At 59.4% G+C, this 18,314-nt stretch overlaps 1 protein-coding gene across 1 annotated transcript in view; it reads right to left on the minus strand.

Moving 5' to 3' along the window:
• Nucleotides 1-18,314, minus strand: part of LRP5 (LDL receptor related protein 5) — a 96,224-nt gene that overhangs the window by 23,650 nt on the left and 54,260 nt on the right. Inside the window, exons 8-13 of the mRNA XM_046014149.1 lie at nt 10,111-10,327; nt 7,766-8,055; nt 5,784-6,010; nt 4,315-4,499; nt 1,971-2,294; nt 732-931 (exon numbers count right to left, since the gene is read on the minus strand). Of these exons, the coding sequence (XP_045870105.1) occupies nt 732-931; nt 1,971-2,294; nt 4,315-4,499; nt 5,784-6,010; nt 7,766-8,055; nt 10,111-10,327 (1,443 nt within the window). The remainder of the gene's footprint in view (nt 1-731; nt 932-1,970; nt 2,295-4,314; nt 4,500-5,783; nt 6,011-7,765; nt 8,056-10,110; nt 10,328-18,314) is intronic.

An 18,314-nucleotide genomic window follows, 5' to 3' on the forward strand; every position in this document is an offset into this window, starting at 1 on the left:
GAGAGCCGCCAGCTCCGCTAAGAGAAGTACTTTGAAAATGCGTGCGGGCTCTGACCTCGCGATTCACCGGGGCCCATCTGAGCCCCACACGGAGTTTGCGTTTGCCAAAGCACGATGTCATCTGTGAGAAAATGCTGGGTGACCTCGAGATGGCTGCGGGCCCGAGCGAGCCGCATGCACACACACGAGCACACGCCAGCAGCGCCCTCCGCCTCCCGCGGGCTGCGAGCCACGCCTGGGCACGCTCGGACGGGCCACCTCCCGTGGGTCCCCGCAAACCCTCCGGCATCTGTACTTATGAGGTCCTTATCCTCCCGCGTCCCTGGTAAGAGTTTTGAGGGCCGTGCACCTTGCCCTCCTCCCACAGCCCTGTGGCTTTGCTGTGTGATTCTGCACGGCATCATGAGGTTTGGGAACACACGCGTTACATGACAGCGAAACGGACTCCACGAGTCCTATGAACTAAGAATAAATCCAGAATAATCAATACCAACCAGCCTGGCACAAAATCCCTATAGAAAGAAAAAAAAAATTCCCATTTCTACATATAATCATAATCTCGCTGCTCAGGATATACCCCGGATGACATAATTAGAGCTCGGATGGTTGTTGGTGCAAGCCGTGCTCTCCTGGCACCCCTCTGCTAACCAAAACAGGGTGGCAGCCTGGAAACCATCCTGGGGAGCTCCTTGCGGAAGTGACCCCCATGTCCCCCCAACAGGTACACTTGCCTGGGTCCCATCGTCCTTGGCTCGCTTGATGTTCTGGCGTCCATCCACCCAGTAGATGAACTTGTCCAGGGGGTCATAGTCGATGGCCTTGACGTTCCTCAGCCCGTGCAGGGGCAGGATGAGATCTGGGCTGTGCTGGTCGTCGGGGATCATACGGCTGATGGCACATTTCTGGCTGAACAGCAGGAAGGTGGTGGGCGCTAGAATGGGGCAGACAGACGAGGGGGCTGCGCATCAGCGTCTGGAGCCGAAGACAGGGTCGGCAGGGAGGGACAGCATTCTGCTCTCGTGAGGGGCAGGTTTGCATATGCGCCTACGATTAGATTAGCCGTGGGGAGAGCACTGGAAGGACGGGGAGAGCACTGGAAGGACGGAAGGACGGAAAGTGGCTTCCTGGGGGAGGTGGGGGACTATGGCAAATTCTACTTTCCACGTTATATGCGTCTCTGCTGTTTCAGTATTTCCTAAACGCAGGAGCTATTTTGAAACGGATCGCATTTTTAAATTGTCAAGACTCAAGACAGAAGAAGGGTAAGGATGGCAAGTATCAAACTCCCTCCATAAATGTACTTAACGCTTGGATAGCTCTATCATTTGCCTCGTGCCTACATGCGCTCGTGGGAACCCCTCAAACTGTACGCAGTGACCTTGACACGGGAGGAGACACTTGATGGGCGTGTCAGTGAGCCACATAGCCTACGTGCAGGAACGGCAAAGCTGAGAATGTGTAGGAGGCCGACAGTTCAAGCCACTGTCTGAGAATTACAGTTGGGTGATTTGAAACTAAATCATGGCCCCAGGTCTGCCAGCCCCAAGGGCAAAGACTCAAGTCACAGGCATCCCCACCAGTGGGTTACCTGCACCTTTCTTTGACCCTTCAAGGTGATGGCCCCCAGGGGGCAGGGACTGCAGGACCAAAGGGAGCACAAGAGTAGGGAGGCCCGGGCCGGGCAGAGGACCTGTTGCCTCGTCAAGACACGAATGCACGGGCCAAGCCCTCAGCTGGGACAGTCCATAGGAGGATCTCTGGATATAAAAATCCAGTCACTGGGGAGAGCACTCGCTCACAGAGCCAGGCCTAGGCCTCCAGAAGCCAAGCAGCTTACGCAGTGCACAGCCCACTCAACCATCCATGGACACCAAAGTACCTCCAGAGAAGAGGCTCCTTTGTACCTCCACCCCCGGAGCCAGCCTGACCTACCACGGGGTGGGGGTGCGGGGGCACAGTGATGCACTCACGGCTGCAGTTGCGGCTGCTGGGGTCCAGGGTGTAGTGTGAGGCACAGCCACAGCGGTGGCCGCCGGGGACGGCGAGGCACAGCTGCCCGCACTGCCCGTTGTTGTGCCTGCAATCGTTGAGGCCGTCCTGGCGGGAGGAGTGGAACACAAGGATGTCCATCACGAAGTCCAGGTGGCCCTGGATGAGGGTGCGGTTCCGGCCGCTGGTCTTGTCGGCCCTCTCGATGCTGTGCAGGTTCCAGTCGGTCCAGTAGATGTAATCGCTGTACTGCGTCAGGCCAAAGGGGTGCGGGAGGTCGTCCGCGATCACAACGCGCTCCTGACCTGCGTGGACACACGCCTACGGCATCAGCGACGTACGGCCGGGCCTCTGTGCGGGGCCGACCGGTTCAAGGCTGCCCGGGAACCTGCGTTCCCCCACTTTGGAAAGAAGCAGGGGCAACGGCAGCCAGAGGCCACCTACCCTGGGCCCAGGCGTGTCCCCCCAGCAGAGTACAACGTGTGCAAAGCCGCAACTGGGAAACAACTCGGGTGCCCATCACTGGTAGAGTGGACGGGGCACCTGGGGGCTCAGTTGGTGGAGTCTCTGCCTTCAGCTCAGGTCATGATCCTGGAGTCCTGGGATCGAGCCCCGTGTTGGGCTCCGTGCTCAGCGGGATGTCTGCTTGAGAATCTCCCCCTCCCTCTGCCCCTCCCCAAGCTCGAGCACGTGCATTCTCTCGCTCTCGAATAAATCAATAAATCTTTTAAAAAACTTTTTTAAAAAAATTAATTAAAGGCGGGGCCCTCTAGCTTTGTCCTTGGAGCATGCAACTCTTGCAGGTCATGAGTTTGAGCCCCCTACTGGGGGTAGAGATTATTTAAAACCTTAAAAGAAATTACAAATTCTGAGACTAGGAAAAAAACATGCTCACACATCAATATTGACTATCATGTGGTGGTGAAAATTATGAACAATTACTTTCTCTCCCTGTGTTTCTGTGTTTTCAGAAATGCCCCATGTTCATTATTTTGCCATGACAAACAAGCCCGTTATTACATAAAGACGCTCCCGAGTGCTTCCATGAAACACAGGCTCACGCACGCGCCCCTGGGCCCCGGGCTCCCACCGGCCACCCTGGGTGAGGAGAGCTCTCACCCAAGTCTCCCCACGGCAGCTGCGGGAGGCGGTGCCGTCCGTGTTGGGGAGCCGAGTGCCCAGGAGGGTTAAGGAACGTGGCTGAGGCCGCGCCGTCAGAGGGAGGCCCCCGGTGCGTGAATGTCTAAGGCATTAAACGGAGAGCGTGCTAGGGCAGCGTGACAGCCAGGCCCACGGAACGTGGCCACCTGCACACAGCAGGGCCGTGGAAGTTTCTGGCACTGACTTCCCCCCAGTGCATCTTCCCTCTGGGGCCGTCGGTGAGCGTCATTACTTCCTGCAACTATGCCATTCAGGGATGGCTTCCTCCTCAGGCACCGGCCTCTCGTAATTCTACTGCGGGGGGCTGGCATGGCTCACTCGAAGACACGTTCCAACCTTGCCAGCGGACTCAGAAACCCAGACAGGCAGCGTGCAGGGCGGGTACGGCCTGCCCCGAGCAGAAGCCAGGACACCGGGGTTCCAGCTCGGGCTCTGCTCACACGGTACCTGGGACAAGCCATCCAGCCGGCCCATGCCTCTGTTTTCTTACCCGTAAAATGGGTACAACCACGCCCATCACAGGGGGCAGCCATGATCAGAGAATCAAGTTCTCTCCATCGCAGGGGGCAGCCTTATCTCTTGGTTACGTAAGAGAGCTGAGATAACCACTCCCTCTAGCGGTACAGAGCCTAGATTTGCGTGTCCTGCCCCCACTGGTGGGGTACCTGGAATGAGGTATTTTTTTTTCACCTGATCCTAGGATGTGGGGCCTATGAGTGGCCTCTCGTTTGTGACCTATGAGTGAATCCGAGAGTAATGGCCTACAGAGGGTAGGTGCCCCGGGTCAGATGGCGGTGGAATCTGGGCAGCACTCTGCGACCTCAGGGAAATCCTGGCACCTCCCTGGGCCTCAGTTTCCCCATCAGTGAAAACCTACGCCATGTTAGAGTCCCAGCACAAAGCTTTGCTGGGCCCTGGTTCTTAGTAGGTGTGCAGGAAACCGCTGTCCCCAGGGCCTCTGTAGACATGCCTACAGCAGCACCAGGGAGGAAAGGGCAAGCCCCAGAGGAAGACAAAGCTGAAGTAGCAGCCGGGGGGGCGGCGGGGGTCCACACCTCCGGTGGGGCTTCAGGGCTCGCAGGCCAGAAGGAACAGTGCGGTGGAGAGGGAGCCGGCCCCCAGCCCAGGGATGCCCCCGCCCAGCAGGACCCCCCCGGCCCTCACCCAGCATGTCGGACGACTCGATCATGTTGGTGTCCAGGTCGGTCCAGTAGAGCCGCTGGTCAGCGTAGTCGATGGTGAGGTCGTTGGCGCGGCCCACCTTGTCCACCAGCGTCATGCAGTTGGTCCCGTCCATGAAGGCCCGCACGATCCTGGGCTTCCCCCCCCACTCAGTCCAGTAGATGTAGCTGCAAGACACAGGGAGGGCAGGGCGGGCTCAGGCGCGTCCACCTTCACGGCAGGGCAGGGGGACACAACCACCACCGTCCCCTCGGCGTGGCCCTCTCCATTCTGGAGAAACCACATCGGTGACGTCCCTCCAGGAAGCGGGAGAAGGGACACGCCCTGGGAGCCACCTACGACCCCACGTCCTCCAGGTGCCGTCACCGGGCTGCCTCCTGCCTCCTGAACTCCCACAGCGCTCACCTGCAGGGTAAGGGCAAACACAGCCGTTTACAGACCCAGACTGGGGGCACAGATGCGGTGACCTTGTACGAGAACTCCAGGGAGGCACTCTTGTCAGACACGAACGCTAATCAAGCTGGACAGGACGCCAGGGTGACCGGGGAAGCCAGGACACACTGTCCCCTTACTTAAAAGGGACAGAGGACAAGAATCGGAGGCCAGCAGGCTCTACGGAGCCAGGATCCCTACTCGGCTTTCCTGCCTCCAAAGGGTCCGCCTCCCTTCTTCTTCAGCAGCTCCGCAGAAGGAGCCCCCGTTCCCAAACCGTGTGCGTTTTACTCGCCCTTTGGTTACAACCGGGCCCTTCTCTCTGCTCTGCCATCCTGCAATCTCTCCTTCCCTGACCGCGTGCGACAGGCAGCGCTTGGGGTACGGCGTACACAGCTCTGATACACCGGGGGGCGGGCACCGGGTCTGCAGCACAGAAGACTGGTGCACAGGGAGCCTCAACCCTGGCCCCCGCGGCCCCCATGCCCAGGGCCCCCAGGCTCCTGCCAGGTCAAAAAGAGCAGGTGCCTGGTGAGGCAGGTGGGACCCTGCCTGGGAGGTCCAGCAAGGAGCCCCTTCTGAGCTCGCCGGGGTCCAGGGCCCTCAGAGCCAGCAACACGGGCCGAGGGAAGGAGCCCAGCTCTGCCCTCCCTGCTTACAGGATGCTCGGTGAGTCACTCAGCTTCTCTGCGGCTCCGTTTCCTCCTCTGGAAATTCAGGGACAGAGACACTTGCCCCTTGGAGGTCCCCCACCCCCCCCAGATGCTGCACTGAGACAAGCATCCCCCCCTTCCTCCCTGCTGCTCTGGGCCTCAGTTTCCCCTCTGTGAAATAAACTAGAGACCTCCACGGGTCCCGCTGGCCTCAGCCGCCTCAAAGCCGGCAGCGGCTGGGACTGCTGTTAACGCGAGGGCCCGCTGGGCAGCCACCCCCAAGGACGACGGTTGTCACGCGCGCAGGCTGATGTACGGAAGTGGCGGAGCGATGGGGACACACACGGTGGGCAAAATGGCTCTTACCCTTTGGTGGGGTCCAGAGCCAGTGACCTCGGGTTGTCCAGGTCCCTCCACACAAGGACCTGCCGGAACTGTCCGTCCAACCGGGCCACTTCGATCCTGTTGGTCCCAGTGTCTGCCCAGTAGAGGTTCTTGCCCACCCAGTCGACGGCCATGCCTTCCGGGTAGTCGAGGCCAAACTCGATCACGTGCTCCACGGAGCTCCCGTTCATGAATGCTCGGCTGATGGTCTGCAGCAGGGGAAGAGGCAAGGGCCACGGGTTAGGAACCGGCCTTCCCGCAGACCTCGGACCACGAGACGGACGCCCGGCCACCCTGAGCAGCTACTGACCGCATCGCGCGCCTGATCGCCAATGTGCAAGGGTTTTTTCAATAAATGCTTGAAATGTAGCAAAATACAACATTTTTAGGGAAAAAAAAGATTTGATAGTATTTAAGTTTCATGAAGTTTTGTCCCAGGAAACTAATAAAAAGTACAAAAGATGAGGAGTCATGGAAACCACACAGAGGCTGGAAGCGAACACGTTTTTAAAAGAAGGAAACAGGTTACGTAAAATAGGGAGTATCTATGAAGACTACGTCCCTCATCTAAAGAGTTCCTAGGAGCGTATCAGTTACCTCATACATGTTTTTTTTTTAAAGATTTTATTTATTTGACAGAGAGAGAGAGACAGTGAGAGAGGGAACACAAGCAGAGGGAGTGGGAGAGGGAGAAGCAGACTTCCTGCCAAGCAGAGGGCCCGATAGGGGGCTTGATCCCAGGACACAGAGATCATGACCTGAGCCAAAGGCAGACGTTCAACGACTGAGCCACCCAGGTGGCCCAAGCTCTTATACTGTTAAGTGAAAGACACCAGGACACAGAACCCTCTAGCGCGCCTGACGGGGACCATGAGCAGCACTGACATGGGGAGCTCCCTGGAAACGTCAGCTGAGGGGAGATGAGGGATTTTTGTTTATTTTTACTTTTTTCTTTATCCTTTTCTGTCTCCTGTCCTCTTTCTTCAGTGAGCTCACATGACTTCCAGAACCAGAAAAATCTCAAAGACATGTGTAACACCATCGGGAGAATGAGATCAACGAGTTCGGTCATCCGGGACAGAACAGGGCCTGGCACGCTTTCCCATAAAGGGGCACAGGGTAAACACGCAGGCTCCGAGGGCCACACAGCTCTGGGGTCACTGCACAAATGCAGGCGCGGACAACCCATAGACAAATGGGCATCACTATGCTCCAATAAAATTTTATTTACACAACCAGGGGGTCAGCCCATGAGCTGGTTTGCAGAATCCTGCTTTACAAGAAGCAAAGGCTCTTCTGTGTATCCCCGTGTATTCGTGCGGTGCATAGGGACAGCATTTGCTAAGCAGGTGGGCCCTGCTGAGGGAGCGAAGCCAAAGACGATGTCAACTTACAACAGAACGTCTCACAGATCCGCAAACGCTCCAGCAAAGCCCATCTGTGTCTAGGGGATCTGCTCGTGATAATCGTTCATGTTCGTTTATTAAAACAGTTTGCTCAGACTTTAAGGTTGTAGATCACGTTACCATAAATATTACAGCTTTTTTTTTAAGTAGGCTCCACGCCCAGCACGGAGCCCAATGCGGGGCTTGAACTCACGACCCTAAGATTAAGATCTGAGCTGAGGGGTGCCTGGGTGGCTCAGTGGGTTAAAGCCTCTGCCTTCAGCTCAGGTCATGATCCCAGGGTCCTGGGATCAAGCCCCACATCGGGCTCTCTGCTCAGCAGGGAGCCTGCTTCCTCCTCTCTCTCTGCCTGCCTCTCAGCCTACTTGTGATTTCTCTCTGTCAAATAAATAAATAAAATCTTTAAAAAAAAAAAAAAAAAAAAGACCTGAGCTGAGATCGAGAGTTGGACAGCTGACCGACTGAGCCACCCAGGCGCCCCTAAATATTACAGCTCTTTTGAAAAGACCATGAAAGCCTTCAAGACGGCGCCGGCGGAGGCCACCTCGCGGACCGTACCTTCAGGCTCACATCCGTCCAGTAGATGTGATTGTTGGACACGTCGAAGTCCAGCGCCGAGGCCTCCTTGACGCCCGTCAGCGGGATGGCCACGTCGTTGTTGTTGGTCTCCAGGGAGATCCTGTGGATGGCGGCGCGGTTGGTGAACACCAGGAAGGCCTCGGGGACGATGCAGGTCTTCAGGTCGCTCAGCAGCTCCAGGCCGACGGGGCAGCCGCACTTGGTGGCGCGGGGCGTGAAGAAGCACAGGTGACTGCAGCCGCCGTTCCTGTCCGCACATGCGTTGGTTCCTGGAACGAGCACAGCCGCTCTGGCGCTCGGCAGCCCCGCAACAGAGGCGTGCGTGGCTCCGCGGTCACACGGGGCTGTGTCCCAGACAGACAGCGCGTGGGGACACCGGGCGGGGCGGGGGGGCGGGGATGACCAACACGGACGTCGTCCTCCCCTGCTACGGGGAAGGGACACTAAAGATGTCAACGTGGCTGGCTCTGCGCCCGGGCTGACCCAGGGCCTTTGAACTTAGTCTGTCCGTCCGACCAGCAGCCGGGGAGGCAGGAGCCGCCCCCCCCGTTTTCTAGTCACGGGAAGTGAAGCCCAGAGAGGCTGGTGAAGCTGACACGGGCAGGGAGGGGCACAGGTGTATGAATGCCATGTGAGGTAACGGACATGCGCGCGCGCACACACACACACACACACGCATGCACACGTGCACCCGGGCCTGGACTCCGGGCCTGCTGGCCGGACTGACCACCCGGTGGCCCCCCGGACACCGACGGCTCACACACTCAGACTCGCCCAGGAGCACGGAAGGGGTCTCCTCCTCACTGAAGCAGAAAACTTAGGGTGTTCGTTTGTTTTGGCCCCCCGGTCCTCTCCGTTAGCTACTGAGGCGCTGTTGAACGTGGCTTTAACGTAGAGTTAAGTATTTTAGCTAAAAGGAGAATCCTTCTCCCCATCTCTCTCAGTAAGTCCTGAGACGAGACAGAGAGATGAACCCAATCTCTCAACTGGAAAGCACACGCCCCATGGACACGTCTTTGTTCCGACCCGCTGGGTTCTCTCTTGTGTACCTAAACCATCGCTCACGCAGGGGCTCACCACCATGGTAGATAATCCGCGGGTTCTCAAAGGTGACGGCAAAACGGAGCTTCCCGGTCCTGTCACCTCTTTGTCAGGAACCCGAGTCACTGGACGGCTAAGGCCTCACCTCCGGGTCTTTGCCCAGCTGCCCCTCGGCCTGGCCCACCCTGCCCCCACCTGCCCCCTCAATTCCAAGTTCAAGTGACCTCCCCTGTGTGTTAAAGCCAGGCATCCCCACCACCCCAGCTACAGCCACTGCCCGGCATAGCGCTAAGGAGGGTCTCAGCGGCTAGACGGGGAGGCTGGGAGCTACCTGAGGCCAAGCCCAGGATCTTCGCTGCCTGTTCACTCATTCATTCATTCATTCGTTCCTCTAGCAGAGGTCTATAGAGCCCCTCCGACGTGCAGGTGCTGCAGGTGCAGAGGCCCCTCCGCTGGGCACACAGCCCCGCCCCCACCACACCTGGACGCTACTCTCTCTCTCTCCTGCGTAGCCTAATGACCTGCATTTGGAATCGTTTTCAGAAAGAGAGAAATCTTGCTTTTTGCAGATCCTGGTTTTCAGAGAAAAGCTGTGTATTTGGGGCGCCTGCGTTGCTCTGTCAGTTAAGGATGTGACTTCAGCTCTGGTCCTGATCTGGGGGTCGTGGGATCCAGCCCCACATCGGGCTCCCTGCTCAGCGGGGAGTCTGCCTGTCCCTCTCCCTCTTTCTCTGCCCCTCCCTCCCCTCATGCTCTCTCTCAAATGAATAAATAAAATCTTAAAAAAAAAAAAAACAAAAAACAAGGTGAGCATCTGAAGGTCCAGCCTGGCCACACTGGACAGCCATCACAGCCCAGCCCGGTGACGAGGTTGAGGCAGACCCATGGTGAGTCCCGAGCTCGGCCATACCAGCAACGTGGCCACGCGTCCCTCCTCCTTCCCAGGGCAAAGGAGGGAATACTGTTTTTAGTGTATGGGGTTGCTCCGGGCATCACGGCACCTAGCCAGAGCCGAGCGCACAGCAGACACGTGGCAAACGTCAGCCGTGACCGGGACAACTGCGGCCAGCAGCACCCAGTCCACAACCACGACCTCGTCAATATCCCCGGCGGAGACACCACGCCCGTTCCCAGCTGTCCTCCGCCAGATCTCACCGTACCCCGCCCTGCCCATCCCCAGGGTGGGCGCCCGTGGACTGGGCTGAAGGGCAGCCACGAGCCCACTGCTTCTTCCTGGTGCCGCTCGCGTGGCTCACTGGCGGCTGGAGGCTGAGCAGACTCACCGACAGCCTTGGCCACATTCACGGCCTTCAGCCCCATCAGGTCGGGCAGCTGGTCGATGATGACGTCCCGGCTGGCCTTGACCTTATGCACGCGCTCGATGCTGCGACGCTGCCAGTCGGTCCAGTAGATGAAGTCGCCCAGCAGTGTGAACCCGAAAATGTGGGGGAGCTTGTCCTCCAGGAGTGTCCGCCTCTTTGTCCCGTCAACGTTGATTACCTGCGGGATGGCAGACACAGGTATGAACCGGCCACGGGCCTGAGCAGCCGGAACGGGGACAGGCCCAATGCCTAGGAGGCTCCGTTCTGCCTGCACCCCGCGAGGCCATGCCATGACGCCAGGGACCGTGGCTCCCGGCAGAGCTGGACGAACGACATTTTCAGTGGTGGGGCTGGCTCAGGGCTCTCCCCCCAGCCTCCCCGACCTGGGTACGGACACGGCACTGAGAGGGCCAGGCAAGGCAGACAGCTGTACTCTGCCTTCTGCTGCCAATCGATGAGCAGGACCGAGGTGCAGAGCTCAGACGGGGGCAGGCTCTCTAGCAACGTCTGCCGGCCAGGAAGGTGTCAGATCACAGGCTCGACGCAGACGCCCGGGGCCCCTGGGCAAGACCGCGCCCTGGTCTGTGGACCGATGCCTTGCTTGGTCAGGCCCAGATGACCTCGGAGGGCCCTTCTGGCCCTGAGTCTGAGCCCGTAACTCTCAGATGCTTTTCGACGCCCCCACACTAGCGGCCCTTTACTCTGAGATGTGAAAGCTAGCTCTTTCTCTTGAAGGACCGGTGCTGATGAAAAGCATTAACCACAAAAGCCACAAAGGAAAAACTGCTGTCAGACATAAAAACGCCGTCACCGACGGAAACACACACACGGGGTACGACGGGATTCCGATGACAGATGATCCTGAAGCCGCTGGTGCTGAAAGCGAGACTCGATAAAACACAACATGGAGCTTCTCCGGCTCTCGGGCCAGGATGAAAGCGGCACAAGTCCCAGCAGACCCCCTGCAGCCAGACGGTGTTTCCAGCTCCGCAGAAAAGCGACACTCGGTTTTGCAGGTGGTGAGAACAGAAAACAGATCAGATTCACGCTGAACAGAAGAGACTTGGGTCCGTCTATGGTGCCATAGGACAGCACAGGACAAAACTGCCGGGTCACCCAGGAGGGGCCCAGCAAGCCCCCGTGCCCCGGGGACCTCAGTTTCTCCACCTGCAACTGAGGGGAGCAGCTGACGTCATCCAGGCAACTTAACCAAAGACGCACCTGGACCCCCAATCTGGGGCAATTCACACGGAAGTGGGAGGCGCCGGCCCTCTATGGATCCTGGAAGCAGCTCCCCGCTGGGGTTCCAAGGCGCCCCCAGGCCAGAACGCGAGACTGGGGGACACCCTTGTACCCAGAGCGGGGGCGCTGCCCGCCTCACCTGGAGGGAGGAGCTCAGGTTGTACCGATCGCTGCGCTCATCTCCGGGGCACCAGGCTGGCCCCGCTGGTTAGCGGCAAGTGGCAGGGGATGGACTAAGCCTTCCAAACGGTTTGGGCACCGGCCCTCAGAGGACGCTCCGCACAAAACTTGCCCATGGGTGGGGTCTCATCCTGGGCTCGTGGCCGAACAGGTGAGGTTGGGAGAAGAGGAAGACGGAACCCTCAGGAACACATGCTGTCGGAGCGTGTAAGCAAGCGAGCAAGGCTGTGTGTGCGTGCATGCAAGGAACAAAAACAACTCCGTGGACACCGAAATTTGGCTTTCGTGTCATCTTCACGCATCACGGAATAACGTTTTTCTTTCGATTCTTCTCCCTAATCATTTAAAAGTCTGAAAACCGGCCTGCGTAAGCCCTGGTCAGACGTAACCCCCCAAATTAGAGCTGCCCTGGTTATTATTTTTTTTAATATTGTACTTATTTATTTGACAGACAGAGATCACAAGCAGGCAGAGAGGCAGGCAGAGCGAGGAAGAAGCAGGCTCCCCGCTGAGCAGAGAGCCCGATGCGGGGCTCGATCCCAGGACCCTGAGATCATGACCCGAGCCAAAGGCAGAGGCTTAACCCACTGAGCCACCCAGGCGCCCCGCCCTGGTTATTTTGTTCCACGTAATAAACGAGATCTTAAACACGCACTTGGGGGCACACACACACCGCTCAGTTGCCCGGAAGCCCCTGGGGACGAGGGACACCCAGTCACCCGGCCTGACAGCCATCACTCTCGTGCCGACTATTTATCTTGGCTGTGCCAGAAGTCCCCTCCGCCAACCCAGTCCGTGTCCGGGGCAAGGAGACAGATATATACGTAACTTCTCAGTCCACCCTGTCCCCACACACGGTGTGGACCGGGTACTCTGCCCCGACGGCAGGTGTCAGGGGCAGGACCCACCAGCTTCCATTGCCCTGGCCAGAGTGAGACAGCAGGGGGCCCCAGAGAGCCCAGATGTTCAGGGGCGGGGGGGGGGGGGGGGGGGGGGGGGGCGGCAGCAGCAAGTCCCCCTGCCAGAGGGACAGGCTAAAGAGCCCGGATTGGCCTGTGAGACCTCGGCTTGGTCCATCCACAAGTCCAAGCATCCCGGAGGGAAACAGCCAAGGACGAAGCTTCACAAAGAGCTCAGGACTTCAAAGGGGCAGGACCAGTCCCCGCTTCAACTCAGCGTCGGCTGAAACCGCCCTCCAGGGACAGGCGTCACGATGTGTGTGCCCGGCTGTCTAAACGCTTTGTCCCTGTCAGCACTGCTAAGGGGCACGATTCCTCCCTCTACTCTGGAAGCAGAAGGCAACAGGATCTGCACAACAAGTCCGCGAAGGCAGGGCTTCGGGACACACGCGGCTAGAAAATCAGCTCAGGCGCTGTCCGGGGAGCTAGGATGCCGTCCCACCCCCCACACCCCATCCTCTCTCCTCAACGTCCCTCCAACGTGCTGCCACTGTCCCGTCCCCCCGTGTCTATCTCCCCTCCTGAACATCCACCCCGTCGGGCCACAGGTCTGTCCCTTGCTGCTCTTCCAGATGGGGTGGCGTCCGTGGACGCCTGGAAGGGACAGGTGCTCGCTGGGGGGTGCAGAAGGGGCTGGGAGGCCGTGATGGGAGCTCTGTCCAGAGACCTGCTGAGCAGCCGTGGGAAAGGGGCCAGTGGGAGCCACAGCGAGAGTGTGGGAGCCACAGAGAGAGTGTGGGAGCCGGTGCTCTCCATACAGACCTGGTGTGGCCTGAGTCCCCGGCCACCGGCAGCACGGAGACCTCTGACCCCAAGCCGGACCCGAGAGAGAACTGCTGTCTGCTCTGGGAGATGAGACCGACGGACAAATGAGTGAGATGGTAACGGTAATGGTGCTGGGGACCTGGCGGCCCATCCGGAGCATGAGCACTGGCCGGGTCTCGAAGGCGCTGCGGCTTCCGGCCGGGAGATGTGGCCTCCAGGGGGGAACCGGGATGTCAGCGTTCTGGAGAAGGCGAGTCGTCCCCATGCAGGAGACTGGGGCATGTGGCAAGGGGAACTCTGGGCTTCGGAGGGAGGGGCTCGGAGGGCACTCGGGAGGGAAGGAGCTGCCCGGGATGGGGGGACAAGGGGGGCCCACGCTGGGCCGTCACGAGCCTGGTGTCTGCCAAGCAGCAGGGACAGAGGCAAGAAGGGCCCGGCGCCTGCCAAGAGTGGACAGAGAAGTGCGGGGCCCCAGCGGCCACTGGTTAGAGACAGCTCAGGGAGATAGCAAGTCCTAGGGGCTTTTACGAATCCGGCTGACCCCTGTGACCCGAGACCTAAAGTGTGCAGCAGGTCGGAGAGGAGGGCAAGTGTTTTTGGGGTGGGGAGCCCTGCAGGGTCGGGGGGGGATACACAACCAATGGTGGCCGTGGGGACCCCAGAGGTCGGTCCTGAGGGCGCGGCTGGGGTCCTGGGAAGGGCTGGGCCCCAGGGCTGTAGAGTCGGGAGGATGAGTTAGGAGGTGTCCCAGGGAATTCCTAGCCCAGGAGGGTGGGACGTACAGCCGAGGCAGCTGTGGGGACACAGAGGGGAATCGGGGGCTGTGTCCATGGACCTCAGCCCCCACGCACCCCACGTGGCTCCAGCCCGCAGGAGGGAAGTCGGGGCGCCTCCAGAGTGAGCCCGGAGGGAGCAGCCTGAGCCAACCCCCCCGGCGGGAGCCACCCCGCAACTCCCAACGGTCATGGTGGCAGCCAGCGGGCCAGCCGAGGGGCTGGGCTGACCCTGATGTGCAGGACAGCTGTCACAGACAAGGCCGGCAGGAGGGCCCACCTGCTGGGCAGCCCAGACTCGCCCGCAATTTGGCCTGTCCCGTAAGTCGCATCTACGTGCCGCTAATGCCGTCCAGACGAAGCCCCGTGTCACCAGTCCGGCCCTTCCAGACCTTTGTTCTCCCGGGTCATCCAGGGATTAGCCTCAGCTGCCCTATAAAGTCCTCCTCGGGGGCCTGGTGGGCGTGACACGGGAGCCCGGTTACCTCTTCAAAGGAACAGCCACTTTATCACTGTCTGCAGTTCCTTTCTTCCAGAGCCTTCCCTCTGCGTCCAGAGCCAGGCCGTGCGCATTGCCAGGCTGCACGAAACCCTTCCTCCGCATCAAAGGCAACTGCGCGAGGCAGGCCCGAGGCCAGCGCTCGGGCTCCTTAGCACTGGGCCTGGCCGTTCCGTTGTCCCTGGGCATGACTTCTGGGAAACGTCTCCACTGGAAGGAGCATGTCCCGTTGCTGCCCTAGCCTGGTTTCTACCTCCCCGGACCACCCCTCCCACCTGGAACCTGGAAAGTAAACACAGCCCCTGGGCCCTCAGCCGTTCCCCTGGAAGCCCCGGGGATCCTCCAAGACCGTCAGCACGAAGCCTGTGGCCTGATCCAAAGCGTGGTCCTGAGGGGCACAGCAGGGAACAGCTGTTGGGCACACGTACCGAGCTGGCCCAGGAACCTGGACCAGAGCTGGCGCTCCGCAGGTGCACGGCAGCAAACTCCGGGGCCCGAGAGCGAGGGCCGAGAGGCCACAGCAGGGACTTGGAGACAAGGCCCCTAGCGCGCTTGGGCCACTTCCCAAATGTTCACACCTGTGTCTGGAGTATGTCCCCACTGAAAAGAATGCTAGAGTCCAAGAAGCCAGCACGACACTCGCCTGGGGCGTCCCCACTGCGGGGAGAAGACACGTTGAGCTTACGTGGAGGATGGTCTCCACGTCCGTGCATGTCCGCAGCGTTGCCCCCCGCCCCCGGGGCAGGGCTCAGGGGTGCCCCGCACAAACCCCGCAGCTAGGGTCAGCCCTGGATGTGTCAGCAACGGGCTCCGCCGGGGTCGGCATTCCCAAAGTGTGTGCCACCAGAGCCAAGGCGGGGAAAGAAAGGGACCCTCAGGCAGGTCGTTTGAGAACACCGACAACTGTGTTTCCCAAGTCGGCCTGATCAAAGATTCCCAAATTCTGCAGCGTTTCTCTTCACACTTTCTGGGGATTCGCTCCAAACAGATAAGACACTCCGCGCGTGCGTTCCTGGTCTGCCTGCGTGGCCCTGGGCAGGTGAAGACTCCGTCCCTGACTCCGGGCCCTCCCTCCCCTCACGCGACCGTGACGGACCGTCTTCCTCGGTCGGTTACCCTTGAAACCGCGCTCCTGCCTCTCCCCAGCCTCGCGCCTCCCGACTTCTGTCCCTTCCACTTAGTGGTTACCAAGAGAATCACGTTTAGATTCTGTCTGGAAACCTGATGCTGTCTTAGGGCTTTGTCCGAGGATTGGTTCTAAAAGTGGAAAATCAAAACCCACCCACTTGCCACATGACCTCGAGCAAGGTACCGCCCCCCCGGACCTCCGCTTCTCATCCACGAATGGGGACCATGCCACATACCTCCAAATACCCTTGGGGGACAAATAACCTTTCGCCCATCATCAGGAAAATGCCAGTCAAAGCCAGGGACACCCCAGAGCGCCCGGCAGGACGGCTACGGTCAGGATAAAGGGCGTGGAACGTTACAGCGGCCAAGGCTGTGCAGAGAGAACACGCGCACTGCCAGGGACAGAGAGCGTGGAGCGGGGCACACCGGACCCCTCTGACAGCGCGTCCGTGAACCACGCGTAAAACCCCCACGTGGCCCAGCAGTTCCACGCCTCCGTGTGCGCCCCGGAGAACTAACGACAGGTGCACAGACAAAACCTGCACATGGTGCCCTTGACAGCCTCGCTCACGGCAGCCAAGAGTGGGGAACAACGCAAATGCCCATCAACAGACGGGTGGACAGTGTGCGGTCTTTCCGTACAACCAGCGTCACTCGGCCATAAAAACAAAACGAGGACAGGTGCAACCGTGTGGATAAATTCCAAAAACACCACGCCGCGTGAAGAAGCCAGGCACAGGGGGCTGCGTGCCGAAGGACCACGCTCGCACGAAACCTCCGGGACAGCCAACCCCACAGGGACCACAGAAGATCCGTGGGTGCTGGGGGCTGGTGGGGGGAGAGGAGACCAGGACTGGCTGCTTAATGGGCACGGGGTCTCGGGTGACGAAAACGTTCTGGAACGGGCAGCGGTGGTTGCTGCCGTGCTTCAGCTCTGTGAATGTGGGCGAGGCCGCTGAATGGCACACTTTAAAATGGTGAAAACGGCCATCGTGGGTCATGTGTGTGTTCCCACAGTAAAGGGCCCAGCACCTCACCATGGGAGTACCCGGGGCCACGCCTGTTACACGTCCGGCAGCATCAGCCGACACACAGGTCCCCAGCCCTCTGGCTGCTCCCATGGGCGGGTGGGGTCCATGGGCGAAGCCTTCTTGGCTGACCCCACGGGAAACAAGGGTCGTGCCTTTAGGCTCAGAGGCTCGAGAGAAACTCCCTTTAGCAATAGGGTTGTCTGTAGGGAATCCAGCAGGAACTGGCCACTCGGACAGCGACTTGGGCAGGAGAGGCACCTGCCAGCCCGGAGTCCCCTTACAGGAGCATGGCATGAAACCCGGCAACCCAGATGCGCGCCGGTCTCCTTGCTCCCGCCCTCCCCCGGCGAGCTGCCTGGTGGGGGCTCCCCCCGAAGCCAAGAGAGGAGCGACGTTTACCCCCAGCTGGGGTTGTCCATAAGTAGTGATGTGACCAGCACTGAGGGGAGGCGTCCACACCGAGGACGGGCACATACGTCGGGGACTTCCCTGCTATGAGGACAAACTGAACGACGGTCTCGAGAGCACCTCCAGAAAGTGCACCCATGGGCCAAGAGCAAGTTGCCAAAGAACACAACTGGACATCGCTTAAATTAATCACACGCAATCACGCCGAACAGGATGACGCGCCGTTCCGGGAGTCGTCCACCTGGCAAGAGGAACCGCCTTGGGAACACGTCACCAGATTCAGAAGGGTGGTCACCTCTGGCTGCAACCATGTTGGTAAGATTTTCTGTCTTACGCTGCATGGAGGGCACGTGCATGTGAGTTTTCACTAAGATTTTGTGTTTCAAGGGACACCTGGGTAGCTCCGTTGGTTAAGCAACCGACACTCTTGATTTTGGCTCAGGTCATGATCTCAGGGTCGTGAGATCGAGCCCTGCGTGGGCTTCCGTGCTCAGCAGGGAGTCTGCCTGGGATTCTCTCCCCCCCCTTCCCTCTGCCCCTCCCCCAGCCCCTGCTAGCCGGCGAGCACGCACGCTCTCTCAAATAAAGAAATCAATTTAAAAACAGAGATTTTGCATTTTGAAATAGTAGAAGGCACACAAGAAGTCACTCGAGAAGCTCCCGTGTGTCCTTCATCCAGCTGCCCCTGACAACCTCTCACACGAGCGCAGTGCCCTGTGACGGCGTTCACTCGGCCACACGGCTCCTTACGGGCCTCTTGCACGTCGGAAACGTATCATAATAGATTATTTTTTCAAGGATCCTACTTGGCCAAACAGCAGAGCACAGGGGCTCAGTCGGTCAAGCGTCCGACTCCTGATTTTGGCTCAGGTCACGATCTCAGGGTCATGAGACCAAGCCCCGCATCGGGCTCTGCACTCAGTGTGGGGCCTGTTGGGATTCTCTCTCTCCCTCTGCCCACCCCCTGGCTCACACGCGCACACATACACACACACACACACACACACACACACACACACACACAGGAGTGCACACGCTCTCTCTCTCTCTAAAAAAATAAAATCTTAAAAAATCCCCAGCAGAGCACAGGCATCCGTCCGCTGCCTGCCTGGTACACGTCACGGGCTCCAGGGGCTCTGGGCCCGCCGGGCTGTACCAAGCAGCACAACCTTCATCA

The sequence above is a fragment of the Meles meles genome, chromosome 8 (genome assembly GCF_922984935.1).
Source record: "Meles meles chromosome 8, mMelMel3.1 paternal haplotype, whole genome shotgun sequence".
Lineage (NCBI taxonomy): Eukaryota > Metazoa > Chordata > Mammalia > Carnivora > Mustelidae > Meles > Meles meles.